This window comes from Orcinus orca, chromosome 1 (genome assembly GCF_937001465.1).
Source record: "Orcinus orca chromosome 1, mOrcOrc1.1, whole genome shotgun sequence".
NCBI lineage: Eukaryota > Metazoa > Chordata > Mammalia > Artiodactyla > Delphinidae > Orcinus > Orcinus orca.
In genome coordinates, this window is record NC_064559.1 from 174598928 (window position 1) to 174620596 (window position 21669).

General features: G+C 41.5%; 1 protein-coding gene and 1 long non-coding RNA gene across 6 annotated transcripts in view; one reads left to right on the forward strand and one right to left on the reverse strand.

The window, feature by feature from the left end:
• RAD54L (RAD54 like) overlaps window positions 1-145 on the reverse strand; it is a 31892-nt gene extending 31747 nt beyond the window's left edge. For all 3 annotated transcript variants that reach the window (XM_033416498.2, XM_033416497.2, XM_033416496.2), the window contains exon 1: window positions 1-145. In XM_033416498.2, the coding sequence (XP_033272389.1) occupies window positions 1-30 (30 nt within the window). In that variant the 5' untranslated portion in view covers window positions 31-145.
• Window positions 70-21669, forward strand: part of LOC117198760 (uncharacterized) — a 25065-nt gene continuing 3465 nt past the window's right edge. The window contains exons 1-4 of one of the 3 annotated variants that reach the window (XR_007473711.1): window positions 70-160; window positions 1469-1535; window positions 13367-13508; window positions 13823-13959. This is a non-coding gene — a long non-coding RNA (uncharacterized LOC117198760). Of the gene's footprint in view, window positions 161-189; window positions 379-1468; window positions 1536-13366; window positions 13509-13822; window positions 13960-21669 lie in introns of those variants that run through there. The other 2 variants (XR_007473710.1, XR_004479992.2) reach the window with 2 other exon arrangements.

The window sequence follows — 21669 nt, forward strand, 5'->3', positions numbered from 1 at the left end:
CTCCCGCGGTGCCGCCACCGCACCATCCATTGGCTGCGTTCGATGACTTCGGCGCTCGCGACCCAAGGACGGGGGCAGGCCTAGCGCTGTGGTAGCTGAGAGGCCTGGACTCTGGAGCTGGGTAGGCTAAACGGACGAGCGGGGAGGAGGGACTTAAGAGGTAGGGCGGGGCCTGCAGTGGCGGGAGCCGTTGGGCGAAGTGGGAGGGGCGAGCGCACCCGCCGGGTTTTTTCACCCGCGGGCTGGACTCCGGCTCCGGTCCACTGCCGTTTGCGGGAGGCCGGTGGGCTGCCCGGACGGCAGCTGAAGTGACAGTTTACCTCCGACGGGACCGCGGAGGACCTGCCCCCGTGTGCGGAAGGCTGAGAAAGGCGGCACGTGTGTGTGTGTGTGTGTGTGTGTGTGTGTGTGTGTGTGTGTGTGCGCGTGTGCGTGCCGAACGTGGAGAGGAGGTCGAGGTTGGAGTCAGATGTCGCTTAGCCCGGCCCTCTCCTTCCCACCTCCACCGCCGGGGGTGGAGGGAGTTTTTCCTCCTGGACTCCCTACTACGTGGTCGGCTAAGGCAGTGAAAGCCCCCAGGGGACGTGAACTTAAGGTCTGGGGTGTCTTGGAGGAAGCTACCTTCCCTTCCTAGGGAAAACCGTGTTGGTGGTAGTGTGGTTTCGGAGTCAGTCCGAATCCTATACACTCAGTCTACCTGTAGACTCAGTCTCTCAAAACGTCAATTACTTCATACCGAAAATTTACATTATATTAGTACTTTAGCTATTCTGAGAATTAAATTAATGTGCTTAAAATTCTTAGTATAATGCCAGGCACAACCCAGGTGCTCACTAATAATAGTAAGGGTATACACGTAGCATTTACTGCCAGGCACTTCTAAGCTTCTTAGTTATAATAATTCATTTAATGCTCACAACGGTAAGGTAGGTTTATTATTGTCCCTGTGGACTAAAAATCATTCACAACCAAAGAGTTGTTTTATTTGGCGGGAATTTTTAGGACTTCAAGCCCAGGAGGCAGCATCTCAAGTAACCCTCAGAACTGCTCTGAGGAGGCGAGGGGGGAGCTAGGATATATAGGAGTTTTGCAACAAAGGGCAGGTAGTGTGGAACATCAAAAGATTACTAATTAAAGGAAACCAGAAATCGCATGTTAAGGAATTTAACGCTTTGCTATGTATGGGAAGATGTAAGATTCTGGGCTCAATGAAATCATTCCTTTGATATGCACCTTAGCTATCTGGGGCCAGTACCCTGTGCTTTCACATCCTGAGTTTCCTCAGGGCTCACCTTAGGGAGTGGCTGCAGTCTGAAGGCTGCTAGATGGCAGGTATTCTTTGTTTCCTGAGTTCCCTCAGGGCTCACCACCTTCAGTGCTGGCTGCACGGCTGCAATCGCTGAGACTGTGACACCCTTTGTTTTCTGATATGGCAGGCGATATTCCATTTATCATCCCTATTTTACAGATGAAGAAATGCTCAGAGACACTAATCTAAGGTCACACACCTAGTGAGAATACCCAGGATCTGAATGGTAAGGAGGGGCTGAGCCAAATTTTGTGGGGCGTGAAGCTTTTGTAAGTACTTATTGAGACCTTCTAAAATTAGGTACACATTAAAATTAGGTACACATTAATATTTATTTAGAATGAGATTTTTAAAATTAGGGAATCTTGGAAATGTAGGTCCCTTTTTTCTGAAACCTCTAGGCAATTTATCAGAAAGTCTTCCTGTTGCAATCTGGCTTCTCCCCAATTAGAACACTCTGTGCAGGTCGGCCCTGAAGTTTACCTTTAGCTTTATGGTAAATTTGCCTCTGATGATAACTGTTACTATTTGCCTGGGGTGGGGCAGGGGATAATTTCTTACTGATTTTTTAATTATTTATTAAATTTTTAAGATAATTGCAGATTCACATGCAATTGTAAGAAATAATACAGAGAGCTCCCATGTACCCTTTACCCTTTATTCCATTTCCCCTAATGGTAACATTTTGCAGAACTATAGTATGACATCAAGACCAGGTTATTGACAAAAATGCAGTCAAGATACTGAACATTTCCATCACCTCCTGAGAATCCCTCATGTTGCCCTTTCATAGCCACACCCATTTCCTTCCCCCTCTCACTTCTACCCCTTCCTTAATCCCTGGTAACTAGTAATCTATTCTCCATTTCTATAGCTTTGTCATTTCAATGAATGTTATATAGGGCTTCCCTGGTCGGCTAGGCCGGTGAGCCATGGCCGCTGAGCCTGTGCATCCGGTCCGGAGCCTGTGCTCCGCGACGGGAGAGGCCACAACAGTGAGAGGCCCGCATACCGCAAAAAAAAAAAAGTTATATAAATGGAATCATATAATAGTAACTTTCTAAAATTGGCTTTTTTCACTCAGCATGATTCTCCAGAGATTCATCTAGATTGTTGAGCATATGTATATCAATATGTTTCTTACTGTTGCTAAATGGTATTCTGTGGTGTGGATGTACTTCAGTTTATTTAGCTAGTCACAGGTTGAAGGACATGTAGGTTGTTTCCAGTGTTGGCTATTATGAACTGCTACAAGCATTCATTTGCAGATTTTTGTGTAAACATAAGTCTTTATTCTCTGGGATAAATGCCCAGGAGTGCAACTGCTAGGTTATAGAGTATTTGTATGTTTAGTTTTTTTGTTTGTTTGTTTGTTTGTTTGTTATATGCTGGCCTCTCACTGTTGTGGCCTCTCCCGTTGCAGAGCGCAGGCTCCGGACGTGCAGGCTCAGCGGCCATGGCTTACGGGCCCAGCCGCTCCGCAGCATGTGGGATCTTCCCGGACCGGGGCATGAACCCGTGTCTCCTGCATCAACAGGCTCTCAACCACTGCGCCACCAGGGAAGCCCTGTATGTTTAGTTTTTTTTTAAAAAAACCTCACAAATTGTTTTCCAGAGTGGCTGTATCATTTTACATTCCCACCAGCAATGTTTGAGTGATCCAGTTTTTCCGCATCCTCACAAATTTGGTGTTGTCACTATTTTTTACTTTAGCTGTTCCGATAAGTGTCAAGTGATATATTGTTGTGATTTTAACTTACATTCCTCTAGTTGCTAATGACATTGAACTTTTTTTTTTTTTTTGGCCGCGCTGTGTCTTTTTTGCTGCACGTGGGCATTCTCTAGTTGCAGCGTGTGGGCATTCTCTAGTTGCGGTGAGTGGGGGCTCCTTTTCGTTTTGGTATGTGGACTTTTCATTGCGGTGGCTTCTCTTGTTGCGGCACACAGGCTCTAGGGTGCACGGGCTTCAGTAGTTGTGGTGCGCAGGCTCAGTAGTTGTGGCCCACGGGCTTAGTTGCTCTGCGGCATCTTCCTGGACCAGGGATTGAACCTGTATCCCCTGTGTTGGCAGGCTGATCCTTGACCACTGTGCCACCAGGGAAGTCCCCAGTTTTTCCTTTTTATGGATCATGATTTTGGTGTCAACTCTAAGAACACTTGACCTGGGAATTCCCTGATGGTCCAGTGGTTAGGACTTCGTGCTCTCACTGCAGGGACCTGGGTTCCATGCCTGGTCAGGGAACTAAGATCCTGCAAGGTGCGTGGCGTGGCCAAAAAAAAATGGTTTAAAATAAAATAACACTTGACCTAACCCTAGATCCCAAAGATTTTCTCCTATGTTTTTTCATAAAAGTTTTAAGTTTTATGTTTTGCATTCAAATATGTGATCCATTTTGAGTTAATTTTTGTATAATGTGTTATATTTAGGTAGAGACTCATTGTTTTGCCTATCGATGTTCAATTGCTCTAGCACCATGTAAAAAAACGATTAAAGAAGATAATTTAGGTGATACAAACTTAATTTAACACTTCATGAAGCAGACAATAGCCATTCAGAAAACTGCTAAATGGAGCAAAAGACAGGAAGCTTATAGGATAAAGAATAATGAACAGGAAGAGAAAAATAGAAAATATCTGATTGACTGGGGCCACATAGTCAACCCCATTTGGGGTGAGAAGGAACAGGAAATAAGTATAGAGCCCAGAGCTGGCTTGACATTTGGGGACTGACTGATGATATAGTGTGTTTCTGTTGAAGTGGAGCATCTACGGGGACATGAAGGTTATCTAAATTTCTGTATCACCACGAGCAGGAGTGGCTCCATTTGGCCCCAGACATTTATTTCAACAACCATTTGTTGAAAAGGCTATCTCTCCTTCGTTGAATTGCTCTTGTACCTCTGTCAAAAATCAATTGGGCATATTTGTGAGTACATTTCTGGGATCTCTCTTCTGTTTCATTGAGCTATGTGTCTATTCCTCCACCAGTACTACACAGTGTTTTTTTTATATAAATTTATTTTCTTTATGTATTTATTTATGGCTGTGTTGGGTCTTCCTTGCTGCATGTGGGCTTTCTCTAGTTGTGGTGAGCGGGGACTACTCTTCGTTGTGGTGCGTGGGCTTCTCATTGCAGTGGCTTCTCTTGTTGTGGAGCATGGGCTCTAGGCACACGGGCTTCAGTGGTTATGGCACACGGGCTCAGTAGTTGTGGCTCATGGGCTCTAGAGCACAGGCTCAGTAGTCGTGGCACACAGGCTTAGTTGCTCCACAGCATGTGGAATCTTCCTGGACCAGGGCTCGAACCTGTGTCCCCTGCATTGGCAGGCGGATTCTTAACCACTGCGCCACCAGGGAAGCCCAGCCCCTACACAGTCTTGATAACTGTAGGTATTTGTCTTGAAATTGGGTAGACTGATCCCTCCCACTTTATTTTCTTTTTCAAATTTGTTTTAGCTATTCTAGTTCCTTTGCCTCTCTGTATAAATTTGAGAATAATCTTATCTATGTTTACAAAAAACTCTTGCTGTGATTTTGATAGGAATTTCATTAAACCTGTTTATCAATTTGGAAAGAATTGACATGTTTACTGTGTTGAATCTGCCAATCCGTGAACACAGTATGTCTCTCCATTTATTTAGATTTTGTTTTATTTCATTCACCAGCATTGGGTAGTTTTCAGTATACAAATCCTGTATAGTACATGTGTTTTTTTGTGTGTGTTTTTTTTTTTGCGGAACGCGGGCCTCACCGCCGCAGCCTCTCCTGTTGCGGAGCACAGGCTCCGGACGCGCAGGCTCAGCGGCCATGGCTCACGGGCCCAGCCGCTCTGCGGCATGCGGGATCCTCCTGGACCGGGGCACGAACCCGTGTCCCCTGCATCGGCAGGCGGACTCTCAACCACTGCGCCACCAGGGAAGCCCAAGTACATGTTTTTTCAGATTTACACCTAAGTTTTTTTTTTTGAGTGATTGTTAATGGTATTGTATTTTTATTTTTGTTTTCCTCGTGTTCATTGCTAGTATATTGAAATGCAATTGGTTTTTGTATGTTTATTTTGTATTCTGTGACCTTGAGGAACTCACTTATTAGTTCTAAGAGGCTTTTTGGTAGATTCCTTGGGATTTTCTCTGTAAACAATCACGTCATCTGCATTTAGGGACACTTTTATTTATCTTTCTAGTGTGTATGTCTTTTTTTTTTTTTGCGGTATGCAGGCCTCTCACTGCTGTGGCCTCTCCCGTTGCGGAGCACAGGCTCCGGACGCGCAGGCTCAGCGGCCATGGCTCCCGGGTCCAGCCGCTCCGCGGCATGTAGGATCTTCCTGGACCGGGGCACAAACCCGTGTCCCCTGCATCGGCAGGCGGACTCTCAACCACTGCGCCACCAGGGAAGCCCCATGTATGCCTTTTATTTACTTTTCTTGCCTTGTTGCACTGGCTAGAACTTCCCGCACTATGTTGAATAAGAGTGACAAAAGAAGACATCCTGTCTTGTTCCCAATCATAGGGGGAAAACATTGTCTTTCACCATTATGTATAGCGTTAGCAGTAGGTTTTTTGTTGATGTTCATTAACAAATTGAGGAGTTCCCCTCTATTCCTATTTTTCTGGGAAGTTTTTATCATGAATAGCTGTTGAATTTTGTCAAAAGCTTCTTCTGTATCAGTTGATAAGATCATGTGACTTTGCTTCTTTAGCCTGCTAATATGGTGGATTACATTAATTGCTTTTTGAATATTGAACTGGCTTTGCATCCCTGAAATAAACCCTGGATGGTTATAGTATATGATTCTTTTTATAGATTGTTGAATTCTATCTGCTAATATTTTGTTAAGAATTTTTTAATCTAAATTCATGAGGGATATTAATCTATAGTTTCTTTTTTTGTACTGTTTTGTCTGGTTTTGGTATCAGGGTAATACTAACTTCATAAAATGAATTAGGAAGTGTTTCCTTCTCTTCTATTTTCTAGAAGCTATTGTATAGAATTGGTATTAATTTTTCTTTAAATGTTTGGTGGAATTCTCTAGTGAAATCATCTATGCCTGGAGATTTCTTTTATGGGATTTTTAAAAGTAGGAATTCAATTTCCTTAATAGTTATAGAACTGTTCAAATTATCTATTTCATATTGGATAAGTTGTGGTAGTTTGTATTTTTTTTGAGGAATTGGTCCATTTTGTTCCAGTTGTTAAATTTATGTGTGTAGAGCTTATTGTGTTCCCCTACTATTTTTTTTTTGATGTCTGAGCATCTGTAGTGATATTCCTTATTTCATCCATAATATTAGTAATTTGTGTCTTCTCTCTTTTTTCTTGGCAGTCTTACGAGAGATTTATCAGATTGATCTTTTCAAAGAATCAGCTCTTTGTTTCACTGATTTTCTCTACTGCTTTTGTTCTTACTGTGTTTTCTTAGATTTTACCTTTGTCTATTTGGCACCCATTAATCACAGGGACAAACTAATGATTAAAGTTGTTTACATCTCCCTTGCAACCTAGCTTTTGCAGGCATGTGAAAATCATATTACAGACTGTTCAACCAATCCCAAGTCTATATGCCAACCACTTCCTTTATTTAACCCTCATACTCCAAGCCAATATTTTCCCTGCCCTAAATCACCCAGGGCCAAGTAGCAGATGACCAGGGACAGACCAAAGCCCACTAGAATTATTCAAATTAGCCAATTCTAAACTGTTTTCCTGCCCTGCTGTGTCTTTTCTGTGGAAACCCCAATAAAGATTGTGCCCCTCACTCCTTTCTGCCTCCTGACCAACACTGGTGCTTCCCCCATGGTCTTGCATAGTGTGCTATGCCTCCCCTTTGTAGGGGAACTGTGAGTAGTAACATTAAACTTTTCTTTCAATGGCATTAACTTCTCTATATCATCATTCAGTCAGTGATCAACTGAGACCTGTTAATCAGTTTTCAATTTCATTGATTTCTGCTCTTCTCTTCATTTTTTCCTTCCTTTTGCTTGCTTTGGGTTTATTTTGCTCTTCCTTTTCTAGATTCTTGAGGTAGGAGATTACATTATTGATTTGACATTTTTCTTCTTTTTTAACATATGCTACAAATTTTCCTCTCCACACTGCTGTACCGGGTCCCACAAATTTTGTTGTATTTTCATTTTCATCCAGTTCAATGTATTTTTTCCCTTGAAACTTCCTCTTTGGCCAATGGATTATTTAGAAGTGTATTCTTTAGTTCCAAGTATTAAGAAATTTTCTTGTTATCTTTCTGTTATTGATGTGTAGTGATTCCATTGTGGCTAGAGAACACACTCTATATGATTTCAACTCTTTTTGGTTGTTGTTGAGATTTGTTTTATTATTGAGGATATGCTCTATCTTGGTATATGTTCAGTGAGCACACAAAAAGAATGTGTATTTTGCTGTTGTTTGGTGGAGTGTTATGTAATATTCATTAGATTTGTTAGCTGATGGTGTTATTGTAGATGTCTATATTTTTGCTGGTTGTGTGTCGAGTTGTTCTTTTAATTGCTGTGAGAAGGCTACTGAGGTCTTCAACTATAACTGTGGCTATGTTAGGGCTTAATGCTTAAGTCTGCCATTTTGTTTTGTTTTGCTCTCTGTTTGTTCTCTGTTTTTCATTTCTCTGTTTCCTTTTGCCTGCATTACTTGCTCCCTATGGGAACATTTTTAGCATTTCATTTTGATTTATTTATAGTGCTTTTGTATAAATGTATTTATTTTTATTTTTGGCTGTGTTGGGTCTTCATTGCTGCATGCAGGCTTTGTCTAGTTGTGGCAAGTGGGGGCTACTCTTTGTTGCGGTGCGTAGGCTTCTCATTGAGGTGGCTTCTCTTGTTACAGAGCACAGGCTCTAGGTGCGTGGGCTTCAGTAGTTGTGGCACGCGGCTCTAGAGTGCAGGCTCAGTAGTTGTGGTGCACGGGCTTAGTTGCTCCGCAGCATGTGGGATCTTCCCAGACCGGGGATCAAATTCATGTCCCCCGCATTGGCAGGTGGATTCTTAACCACTCTGCCACCCGGGAAGTCCTATAGTGCTTTTGAATGTATGTCTTCGTATAGCTTTTTCTTAGTAGTTGCTCTAGGTATTACATTTTATCCATAATTTGTCCCAGTCTACTGGTGTCATCATTTTACTAGTTCAAGTATAGAATCTTTAACTGTCCTTACCTCCTTTGACTCTCCCCCATTTATTATAATTGCCTTAAATATTTCCTCTACAAACACTTAGGACAATATCAGAAAGTGTTGTAATTTTTGCTTCAATTATCATAATTTAGGAAACTTAAGAGGAGAATGAAATCCTATTGTGTTTACCCATATTTTTTCTTATTGTATTCTTTCTCCTTTCCTGATGTCCTAGGGTTCCTTCTTTTATATTGTTTTCTTTCTGCTTAGAGAACTTCCTTTAGTTATTTGTTTAGGTATGTCTGCTGGTGATAAATTTTCTTAGTTTTCCATTATCTGAGAATGTCTTGATGTCCCCTTCATTCCTGAATGACGTTTTTACTGGGTATAGGATTCTGGATTGATAGCACTTGAAAAATATTGTGCTACTTCCTTCTGACCTTCATGGTTCTGATGAGAAATCTGTTGTCATTCTAATTATTTTTCACCTACAGGTAAGGGTTTTTTTTGTGTTTTTTTCTTTTTTTGGTCTGGCTGCTTTTAAGATGTTTTCTTTGTCATTGTCAGAAGTTTATGATGTGTCTTGATGTGGATTTCTTTGGTTTTGTCCTGTTTGGAGTTTGCTCAGTTTCTTGAGTTTGTAGGTTTATGTTTCTTGACAAATTTTGGAGATTTTCAGCTATTGTTTCTCCCAGTACCTTTTCACCCCCTCCCTCTTTCTCCTGTCCTTCTTGGACTCTGTCATGAATGTCCTATCTTTTGCTGTAGTCCCACCAGTCCTTGAGCCTTTTTTTTCTCTCCCTGTTCAGACTGGAGAATTTCTGTTGTTGTATCTTTGTGTTCACAGATACTTTCCTATGTCTGCTCTGTCCATTCTTCCATTGAAACCATCCATTGAGTTTTTAAAATCAAAAGTTACTGTATTTTTAGTCCCAAACTTAGAATTGGTTCTTTATACCTTCGATGTCTTCACTGGACTTTCTGTTTCCATGCTGAGACTTTCTATTCTTTTGCATTTACTTCAAGCATGTTTGTAATGGCTCACAGAATTTTTATGACGGCTGCTTTAAAATCTTGGCCAGATAATTCTAATATCTCTGTTATTGTGGTATTGGCATCTGTTGGATTTCCTTTTCTCTCAAAAAATAGAAAATATGGCAAGTGTCTTTTTTGTTTTTTGTAACCTGGATATTTTCCTGAATGTTATGAGACTCTAGATCTTATTTAAACCTTCTGTTTTAGCTGGCTTTTTTTTTTTGGACACTGTTCAGGCAGGAGAAGTGAGGGCAGTGCCAAGTTACTGCCAGGTATACGTAGAAGTCCAGTTTCCTTACACAGCTTCCATTGATACCTGAGGCGGGGAATTCTCCTTACTACTGGGCAGAAATGTGAGTGCAGCACCCTACTTGACCTTTTCTGACACCTCCCAAGTGGGGATGTTGGGGTACCCCCCAAAGCAGGAAATCTAGGCTGCACACGTGGCCTTTGCTGACATGGGTAATGTAGGGCTACCGTTTTTTTCTGTGTTGTTTAGCTAGGCCAGAGCACTTCTTGTCTAGACGATTTTCTCCTTGCTGAGCTACCTCTTTTTCTTGGTCCTTTGGCTAGAGAAAACAGGCTTTTATGGGGCTCTTTTGGTCTGTACTCGTTAGCATTTCTGGTTGCCAGTTTCTTCAGCTCTAAGAAAACTCAGGGAACTCACCACCATGTCATTCCTCAGGAATTCCTGGGAATCCCAAGGTTCCTAGCCAGTCTCTCCTCTCTCTATCTTTCAGAGTCTTCTTATTTTTGTTTTATATATAAAGTCCAAGATTTTTAGTTGTACTTAGTGGGAGGAATAGGGAAAAATACATCTACTCCCATATTCCCAGTAGCAGAAGTTCTATTATTATTACTTTTAAATGACGTTTGAGCTAGGTTGTAAAAAATAAATGGAGGAATAATTAATACAGCTGGCAGAGAGCAGAATCTCAGAGAGAAGGAGCAGTGTGTATTAGAGCACAGGTGTATGAAACTGAAAGCTGGGATGCATGGCCTTGGTGAGAGCAGGAGACTGAAGAGTAGGGAAAGGTCACACTGGGGAAAGCCTTCCTATTGAGCTAAGGGTCTCAGCCTACTTTGCCTCCTCCATATTCTATCCCCATTCTCTTACTTGTGTGGCTGACCTCCAGTAGGGGCCCCAGGAGGTAAAATCTGGCAATGAGACAGCCAAGTGAAATCTGGATTCTTTTTTTTTTCTTAATTATTATTATTATTTATTTATTTGGTTGCACCAGGTCTTAGTTGCTGGAGGTGGGCTCCTTAGTTGTGGCATGCAAACTCTTAGTTGCGGCATATGGGATCTAGTTCACAGAGCAGGGATCGAACCTGGGCCCCCTGCATTAGAAGGGCAGAATCTTAACCACTGCACTACCAGGGAAGTCCCAAAATCTGGATTCTTAAAGGGCTTCCTATCTGCCCTAGACACAGAAAGGAAGCCTGATGGAGGCTCCTGCCTCCCAGGAGCTGAGCTGGTGGACCCTGAGCTGGCAGACTGGAGCCAGCTGAGCTGAGCTGTGGACTGGAGCCAGGCCAGAACTGCTGGACCGTGATTTCTCTTCCCCTCTCAAAAGCCTGGTACATCCATATACATACACAAGCCACAAGCCTGTACTTCATCATTGCATCTGTGGGCCACTGGAAACTGACCAGTGGTCAGAAGACTGCCTCTAAATTGGTGTGTGACCTTGAGCACATCATTTTCTCTTTCTGGGCCTCAACTTCCTCATCTATAAGATGGAAATAATGGTAATTCCTGGGCAGCCAGCTTCACAGGACTATTGTGAGGATTAAAGCTGAACTTATGGGCTTTCCTGGTGGCGCAGTGGTTGAGAGTCCGCCTGCCGATGCAGGGGACACGGGTTCGTGCCCAGGTCTGGGAAGATCCCACATGCCGCGGAGCGGCTGGGCCCGTGAGCCATAGCCGCTGAGCCTGTGCATCCGGAGCCTGTGCTCCGCAACGGGAGAGACCACAACAGTGAGAGGCCCGCGTACCGCAAAAAAAAAAAGCTGAACTTATGCCAAATGTCCATCCACTGATGAGTGGATAAATAAAATACAATGGAATAGTATTCAGCAGTAAAAAGAAATGAAGTACTGATGCACATTACAACATGGACGAACCTTGAAAACATGACGCTAAGTGAAAGAAGCCAGACACAAAGGCACACATTTTATGATTTCCCTTTACATGAAATAATCAGAATAGGCAAATCTATAGAGACAGAAAGTAGATTAGTGGTTGCCTGGGGATAGGAGGGAGGCAGGGAAGGGTAGGACTGCTTATGAGTACTGGGTTTCATGTGCAGGTGATGAAGATGCTCTGAGATTGATTGTGATGATGGTTGCCCAACTCTGTGAATGTACTAAAAACCATTGACTTGTACACTTTAAACAAGTGAATTGTATGGTATATGAATTATTTCCCAATAAAGCCATTTTTAAAAACAAAAAGATGAACTAATAACCACAATTACATTAAAATCATAATAATACTCGTAGCTGACTTTTAGTCAGCATTTACCATATGCTTGGCACTTTCCCAAGCACTTCCTACATATTATTTAATTCTTACAAAAACCCTGTTGGTAGGTATTGTTATCCTTATTTTATTTATTTATTATTTTTGGCTGCATTGGATCTTCGTTGCTGCACACGGTCTTTAGTTGGGGGCTACTTTAGTTGGGGCGAGCAGGGGCTACTCTTTGTTGCGGTGCACGGGCTTCTCATTGTGGTGGCTTCTCTTGTTGCGGAGCACCAGCTCTAGGCACACAGGCTTCAGTAGTTGTGGCTCAGGGGCTCTAGAGTGCAGGCTTAGTAGTTGTGGCACAGAAGCTTATTTGCTCTGTGGCTTGTGGGATCTTCCCGGACCAGGGCTCGAACCCGCATCCCCAGCGTTGGCAGGCAGATTCTTAACCACTGTGCCACCAGGGAAGCTCTATCCTTATTTTATAATTGAAGAAACTGAAGCTCAGAGAGAGACCAGTGCACCTCTTTCACTCAGTGACATGTGCCACCACAGACCAGGGGCAGCCCAGCTGCTGAGACCCCTCTAGGCAACCCCAGATACTAGAAATGATTGGGCCTGCACACACTTTAGGCTTCAGCTCCCTTCAGGCCACAGGTGTGGAAGCCTGGGGATTTCCATTCATTTCACAAGTATTTATTGAATACCTACTCACTAAACAGGCATTTATGAGAAGCGGGATGGAGTAGTAGTTAAGAACTAGATTGCCTGGGGACTTCCCTGCCGATCCAGTGGTTAAGACTCTGCGCTCCCAATGCAGGGGGTGTGGATTCAATCCTTGGTCGGGGAACTAAGATCTCTCATGCCACATGCCACATGGCGTGGGCGCAAAAGAAAAAAAAAAAAGCTAGACTGCCTGGGTTCAAATCTCAGCTGTCCACTTATTACCTTTATAACCTTGGCATATATTATGTTCCTTAACTTCTCTGAACCTAAATGAACATAGTAATGGAGTAATAATAGCCACCTCATACCTATAACTCAAAATTACATGTTATGTATATAAAACACTTAGGACAATACATGATACATATAAAAGTGCCAGATGTGGTTACTACCATTATCATGTGCCAGGCACTCTGATGTGAGGCACTGGGGAAAGAGTGTTGAATAAGATATAGTCTCTATCTTCATGAATATTATAACCTACCTTATTTATGAATTTATAAATAAACTCTAGTCCTTCAGGGAGAAAGGAGGTATATTAATTACAATTAGGTTTGGCTGTAAGTTGTAGAAAATCTAAAATAACAGTACCTTACAAAAGCTAAGTTTATTTCTCCTTCGCAGAAAAGGCCAGAGACAGGCAATTCAAGGCTGGTAGTGTGGGTTTTACAAAGTTGTCAGCTTCTTTTTTCTTCCCCATCTTCAGCATGTGAATTCCACCTCACAGTCAAAATTGCCTGCTAAATTTCCAGATATTCTGCCTGCATTTAAACCAGCGGGAAAGAGGAAAGGACAAAGAATTGGACTTTCCACGCTTTAAGAAAACTTTCTGGATGTTGCCCATCAAGGTAGACACAGGGATGATGTAAGAAATGACTTGCTGTCTGTGATGGCTAATTTTATGTGTCAACTTGACTAGACCACATGGTGCCCCGATATTTGATCAAACATTCTGAGTGTATCTGTGAGGGTGTTTTGGAGGTGATTAACATTTGAATCAGTTGATTGAATAAAGCAGATTGCCCTCCCTAATGTGGGAGGGCCTCATCCAATCAGTTGAAAGCCTGACTAGACCCAAAAGGCTGACCCTCCCCTGACTAAGAGAGAATTCATTCTGCCTGACTGCCTTCAAACTGGGACACCTGTTTTTTCCTGCCTTCAGACTTAAACTGAAACATCAGATCTTCCTGGATCTGGAGCCTGCCAGCCTTCAGATTGGAACTACATCATTGGCTCCCCTGGGTCTCCAGCTTGCCAATTCACCCTGCAGATCTTGGGACTTGTCAGCCTCCATATAGTGTGAGCCAATTCCTTATAATCTCTCCCTCTCTCTCTCTCTCTCTCTCTCTATATATATATATATATATATATATATGATAGATAGATATAGATAGAGAGATAGATGTAGATATAGAGATAGATATATGGATATATATATATCTAGATATAGATATTCTATTGGTTCTGTTTCTTTGGAGAACCCTAATGCAGTGCTCATCTGTAGAGAATGTGGTTATTATCAAACAGCCTCTGGCAGTTGGCTCCTTCATGCTGCACAGACCCACTTTACTTGGGGTCATACTATCCCATAGTAGCTTGCATCAGGTGACTGAGAGAGTGGGACTATAAAGGCCCAACAATTTGGGCCCAACAAGGTACACTCTGACAGGCAGTAAGTGATACAGAGCTCCCCATTGAGTTGCCTGCAGCTTCACAGTTTGACTTCTTTCTCTGCCCAGTCCTGTTTCTGCACCCTTCTTCTCATAGCTGTTCATTTGTAATGAGTATCTAGCACCCCAAATTCCTTCTCAGCTTCTGACTCCGAAGAACCCGACCTGAAAAACCTATATTACATTACCTCAGCCACATATAAATGCAGAAGCTGGGAAATACAGTCTTTATTCCAGATGGCCTTGTGCCCATTGAAAAACAGGGAGTGCCACTACTTGTGAAAAAGGGGGTGTTGTAGTAACTCAGGGGGGCCCAGGGGTGCCCAATGTGGAGTCAAAGGTTCGTAAAGGAGAAGAGGCTCCCTGAACAGGTAAAGAAGGTTTCAGGCACTTGGAAAACGTAGATTTTTGCTTTGTCACAGCCAAATGAAGTATTTCTGGTTCTGGTTTCCAGTGATGGCAGATAAGTTCAGTCAGACTAACCTTTCATGGATAACAATTACAAAGTTTGGGGAAAAAATTTTTTTTAATTATTTGAAGGCACTGGAGAGTGACCAAAAGTAAGCAAACCTGGAGGTAAGTAACCTTGGAAAACAACTGCAACTGGTGAGATTTGTGAATCTGTGGCATTTTGCTGAGAGCATTCCCCAACCTGCAAGCAGCTCTGGTGGGGAAAAGACACAGCTTTACTGCCTTGAGGTGTTAGAGATTAGAGTTTGGGACTGGCAGAACAGCCAGAGTTAGAGGAGAAATCCTGGAAAGCAGAGAATAGCAGGGCAGGGGATCCCCAATATTTGCATAAAATAATCCCCCCCAATCCTTGTTTGACTGCTAACCTATACATGCATAGGGTTAACACCAGGCAGCCCAGGTTAAAAAAAAAAAAAAAAAGCGGGCTTCCCTGGTGGCGCAGTGGTTGAGAGTCCGCCTGCCGATGCAGGTGAGGCGGGTTCGTGCCCTGGTCCGGGAAGATCCCACATGCCGCGGAGCGGCTGGACCCGTAAGCCATGGCCGCTGAGCCTGCGCGTCCGGAGCCTGTGCTCCGCAATGGGAGAGGCCACAACAGTGAGAGGCCTGCGTACCACAAAAAAAAAAAAGCAACAGCTAGAAGGTGAAAGAACTGGGTGAGGATATCAGCTTTTGCCTGCTGGAGAGAGGATTTGGAGTTGAAGTCTAGCCAAGCTAGCTTCCTGCAAGAACAAAAACCATTCTTCAAAGGAACATAACAGAATCTAGAATCCTGGGACATATCATTCTTAATGTCCAGTATCTAACAAAAATAGTGGGCAAGTGAAGAAACAGGAAATGTTATAAGTCAGTCAACAAAATCCCCAAGATGACTCAGATGTTAATTTAATTCAGCTGTTATTAAGTTTCAAAGACATAAAGGAAATGTATGCAAACGAAATACCACTACATAGCTACTAAAATAGCTAAAATTAAAAAGACAATATGTTAAGTGTTGGTGAGGATGTAGAGCAACTGGCACTCATATACATTGCTGGTTGGAGTGTAAAATGGTATAAGCATTTTCAGAAAAGTGTTGGTAGTTTCTTGTAAAATTATACTTACCACATGACCCATCCATTCCACTCCTATATTTATCCAAGAGAGCTTTTATTTGAGAAACAAATGTTTACAAAATAGCCTGTACATGAATGTTCACAGAATCTTAATTCATAAGAGCCCCAAACTGAAAACAACACAAATGTACATCAATAAGTGAATGGATTAACAAATTGTGGTATATTCATACAGTGGAATACTACTCAGCAATTACAAGTAACAAACTTTTTTTTTAAGTTTTTTTTTTAAATCTTTATTTATTTATTTGGCTGCGTCGGGTCTTAGTTGCGGCAGGCGGGCTCCTTAGTTGCGGCTCACAGGCTCCTTAGTTGCAGCTCGCCAGCTCCTTAGTTGTGGCATGCAAACTCTTAGTTGCGGCATGCATGTGGGATCTAGTTCCCGTACCAGGGATCGAACGTGGGCCCCCTGCATTGAGAGTGTGGGGTCTTAACCACTGTGCCACCAGGGAAGTCCCAGTAACAAACTTCTGATCCATAAAATATGTATGAACCTCAAAAACGTGATGCTGAACAAAAAAAGCCACACATAAAAAAAGTACATGTTGTATTATCCTACTTACATGAAATTCTAAAACGAAATACTACTCTTCATTAATACAAAGCAGATCTATGGTTGCTTGGGGCCAGGGCAGTAGAGACTGGCTGCAAAGGGTCATGAGATAAATTTTTGAGGTGATGAAAATGTTCTATGTATTGATTGTAATGATGATTACATCAGTGTATACATTTTCAAGACTCATCAAACTGTAACTTAAAATGGGTTCATTTTCTTATATGCAAGTTATATCTCAATAAAGTTTATTTTAATTTAAAAAAACAAAATAAAGACAATTTCAGATCAATAAAAACAGAAAATCATCACCACCAGATCTATACTACAAGAAATGCTAAGGAAAGTTCTTCAGACTAAAGGAAAATGACACCAAATAATCCACAGGAAGGGAGATCACCAAAAATAATAAATATGTCAGTATTGTAGGCGGAATAATGCCCCATTAAAGACATCCCCGACCTAAACTCCAGAATCTATGAATATGATAGGTTACAAAGGAGAATTAAGATTGAAGATGGAATTAAGGTTGCTGATCAGCTGACCTTGAGATGGAGAGATTATCCTGGATTATGTGACCCAATGTAGTCACAGATGTCCTTATAAGTGGAGGAAGGAGGCAGAAGAGTCAGTGTCAGAGAGCAGATGGCCTCTAGAAGCTGGAAAATGCAAGGAAACAGATTCTGCCCTAGAGCCTCTAGAAAAGAATGCAACCCTTCTGGCACCTTGACATTAGCCTAATGAGACCCATTTCAGACCTCTGACCTCCAAAACTGTAAGGTAATAAGCTTGTGCTGTTTTACACCACTAAGTTTGGTAACAAATTTGTGTTGTTTTACATCATTAAATTTGGTAATTTGTTACAGTGGCCATAGGAAACTAATACTGTTGGTTATTATAAAAGTCTGGCTTAAAAAATTTTTTTTCTTCTCTTAGTTTCTTTAACATGCATATGACATGTTAAAACAAACATTATAGGGCTTCTCTGGTGGCGCAGTGGTTAAGAATCCGCCTGCCAACGCAGGGGACACAACTACCGCCAAAAAAAAAAAAAGGGGGCTTTCCTGGTGGTGCAGTGGTTGGGAGTCTGCCTGCCAATGCAGGGGACACCGGTTTGAGCCCTGGTCTGGGAAGATCCCACATGCCGCAGAACAACTAAACCCATGCGCCACAACTACTGAGCCTGTGCTCTAGAGCCTGCGACCCACAACTGCTGAGCCCATGTGCTACAACTGCCAAAGCCCACGTGCCTAGAGCCCGTGCTCCACATCAGGAGAAGCCACCACAATGAGAAGCCTGTGCACTGCGATGAAGAGTGGCCCCCGCTTGCCGCAGCTAGAGAAAGCCTGCACGCAGCAACAAAGACCCAACACAGCCATAAATAAATTAATTAATTAATTTAAAAAAAGATGTTAAAAAAACAAGAAAAGAAAAACTCAGTACTATCTCAGGCAAATAACATTCAAATCTTCTTTTTTTAAAAAAATATATTTATTTATTATTGGCTGCATTGGGTCTTAGTTGTGGTACGCAGGCTTCTCATTGCGGCTTCTCTTGTTGTGGAGCACAGGCCCTAGGCACGTGGGCTTCAGTAGTTGTGGCACGTGGGCTCAGTAGTTATGGCTCGCGGGCTCTAGAGCACAGGCTCAGTAGTTGTAGCACACAGGCTTAGTTGCTTCGCAGCATGTGGGATCTTCCCAGACCAGGGCTCGAATCCGTGTGCCCTGCATTGGCAGGTGGATTCTTGACCACTGTGCTGCCAGGAAAGTCCCCGTTGAAATCTTTTGACCTGAATCTCTTGCCTCACCCAGCATACTAAAAAATTGACAGTGGTCCTAGTGCCTTTCCTATCAAATCTAAAATTTGATCTTCCTTCAATCTTAGAATGTCTTTACTTTGGTGCCCCCACTTTAAGCAAGCCAGTATGCTTTTTTTTAATCCCACCATTCATTGATTCCAAGGCCATTTTATATATCCTATGATGTCCCTACCCTCTTGGCCAATTGTTACTAGCCAAATGCACAAATCAGGTCTCCCTGAGAAATTCCTTCCAAACTTAGTCCCCATCCCATTCAGATGATATATTTATTTGTTTTCAAATGTATGTGTATCTTGTTTTCAGCACCAAACTGTATATTCCTAAGATACGTTGGCATCTGCTCAGGGGCTCCCCATACTGGACTCAAGAAAAAAATCAGTTATTATCTAAGCCAGGGGATTCCAATCAACTGGTCAAGTTTAAGACATGATTAGTTGAAGCTACTGATGGTCACACTCTTGAAAATATGTTTCTCTTTAATACGTTTCCTTAGTTCTTGCACATGAGCTCTCATTTATTCCTCCTATAGAACCATTTATTTGTGATATATTAGTATGACTGTGTGCTCAAATAAGTTTGGAAAACAATACTTGCTCTATATCATGTCCTTTTAAAAATGTTGATAAATAACAATATATGTTTCATATAATAAAAAAAAAGAAAAACTCAGAAATGAGGTGACAGGTCTCAGGAAAGAGAAATGAAAGAAAAAAATCATTTTAGAGATGAAGACCAAACTAGAAAGTACACAACAGCAAATAAACACAATAGATAATGCCTTAAATAAATTGGAAAAGAAAAAATTTTAAATCAAAAAGAAATGAAGAAAGGTAAAAAGGATTTGAAACACAATGACCAATACTGAAAATAGGCAAAGAAGACTAAAATATAGATAGATAGACAGTTAGATAGATAGATAGAGAGATAGATAGAGTCCCTGAAGAAGAAAAAAAAAAAAAGGGAACAGAACAAACACTAAAAACTATTGAAGAAAATTTTCCTGAAATAAAGAAAAATTTGAAGCTACACATTCAAAGATCATACTTCAAAGCTGAGAATATAGTCCCCAAATGACCAGCACCAAGACATTCTAATAAAATGACTGAACTTTAAAGAAAAAAATACTTAGGCCATCTAAAAAAATACACAACACATGACTTAGAAGGGAAGATTAGATTATCATTAGACTTTTCAAATACTTTATGAATGAAGTAACATATTTAAGAGACTCAAGAAAGTAAAGTGTGAACCTAGCAAAAGACTTAATAAGTATAAAGGACACAAACTTATCAACATGTAAGATCTCAGAGAATACTGTTCCCAAGGGCTTTTCCTGGGGAATCTAGTAGAAAACTAACTTCAGATAACCAAAATGAGTAGAGTGACTTAAGAACTGGAGGTGAATATTATAAGATTACTTGTAGAACTAAAACTACATAGGGGCTAAGAAGAAAAAAGAGTATAGCATATCATGACTATATGCCCTGATGGTGTAGATTCACTACAAAGTTGTTTAATGAGGTGGAGAATGGCAACTGCATTTGCAAAATACTTTTTTAATGTTTTCAGTAATCATATTGGTGGTAGTATTAATATTGTTATTCTGAGAGTGCTTTGTGTATGAGATAAAAGAAATGAGTAATTATGGAATATTCTATCATCTCCTGTGTCCTTAAAAACTAAGATTCTCAGTATGGAAGAAAGGAGCCAGAGAAGAGATTAAGTAAAAGTTCTTGAGTCTTTAATTTGAATTGAAAGTATCACTATGTACTCCTGAATTGTTTTAGTGTGTGTATGTGTGTGTACTATATATATAGTCTATCCACTGAATCTGTAGTTCTGTCCACTGAAAAGGCCTGGCGGTGGTCTTGAAATATAATTTCTTACTTAAAAAACTGAAGGCTTCTTAGAGAAATGGTTGATTGCAGTCTGGGGCAAGAAGTATAGAAGATGACCCAGGAATATTTTGTCAAACCAAACAGAAGGAAAGCTATCAAAGATTACTGGAGTCGGGACCTCCTTGGTGGCACAGTGGTTAAGAATCTGCCTGCCAATGCAGGGGACACGGGTTCGAGCCCTGGTCTGGGAAGATCCCACATGCCGTGGAGCAACTAAACCCGTGCACCACAACTACTGAGCCTGCGCTCTAGAGCCCACAAGCCACAACTACTGAGCCCACGTGCTACAACTACTGAAGCCCGCTTGCCTGGAGCCCATGCTCCGCAACAAGAGAAGCCACCGCAATGAGAAGCCCATGCACCGCAACAAGGAGTAGCCCCTGCTCACCGCAACTAGAGAAAGCCCAAAAGCCCACGTGCAGCAAAGAAGACCCAACGCAGCCAAAAAAAAAAAAAAAAAGATTACTAGAGTCACGTCAAAAGAACCAAGGAGCCAGTATAATGAGACTCCACTGGCCAAAGTTGGGGCACTTGGCAGTTCAATAATGACAACAATTCTAATTGATGATTGAAACCCATCAAATATATATAAATCCATAGGTTCATAATGATATATATTTTTTTCATAGTGGTATTTTTTAAAGTGGTCAACTTCGGAGGATGATAGAGATTCAATTCATTATCTTCAAAACTGGTGAAAAAAGAATCAAACATTTATTCTGCCTTTCCTATGTGAACCGTACCCTCAGAAACCAAATAGTAGGTAAGAGGATGTTTCTCTTTATGAAAGTATTTCAATGAATAAATAAAATTATAGAATTAATGGCGTCCTCAACAAATAAATGGCCACCGGCAATAAACATCAACACCTGAAAAAAATTGTAAGCATAGAGACTGTATTTATATGCTTCTTAGAGTCTTGCCGAAGTGATCAAATCTGAGTCTGATTCAGCCTCTGGATCCAGCTGCCAATTTGCAGGAAATATTGAGAACACAGGACCATTCAGAACTGCATTATGAGTACGTAATCAGCAAAATCCAGACTGTGATAAACTTTATACTTCAAATGGCCCAGGTTGTTCAACAAATAAATTGTAAGGAATTAAGAAAGGGATGAAGGGGGGACTTTAAATTAAGAGACTTACAAAGACATCAAATGTACTAAGTGAAGTAAGTCAGACAAAGACAAATATCATATGATATCACTCGTTTAGAATCTAATTTTTAAAAAAATGACACAAGTGAACTTATTTATAAAACAGAAACAGACTTACAGATATCGAAAACAAACTTATGGTTACCAAAGGGGAGACGTGTGGGGGAGGGGTAAATCAGGAGCTTGGGATTAACATATACATACTATGTTGGTTGTCTAAGAAAACCAACAAAGACCCACTGTATAGCACAGGGAACTCTACTCAGTATTCTGTGATCAGCTATATGAGAAGAGAATCTGAAAAAGAATAAATATATGTATATGTATAAG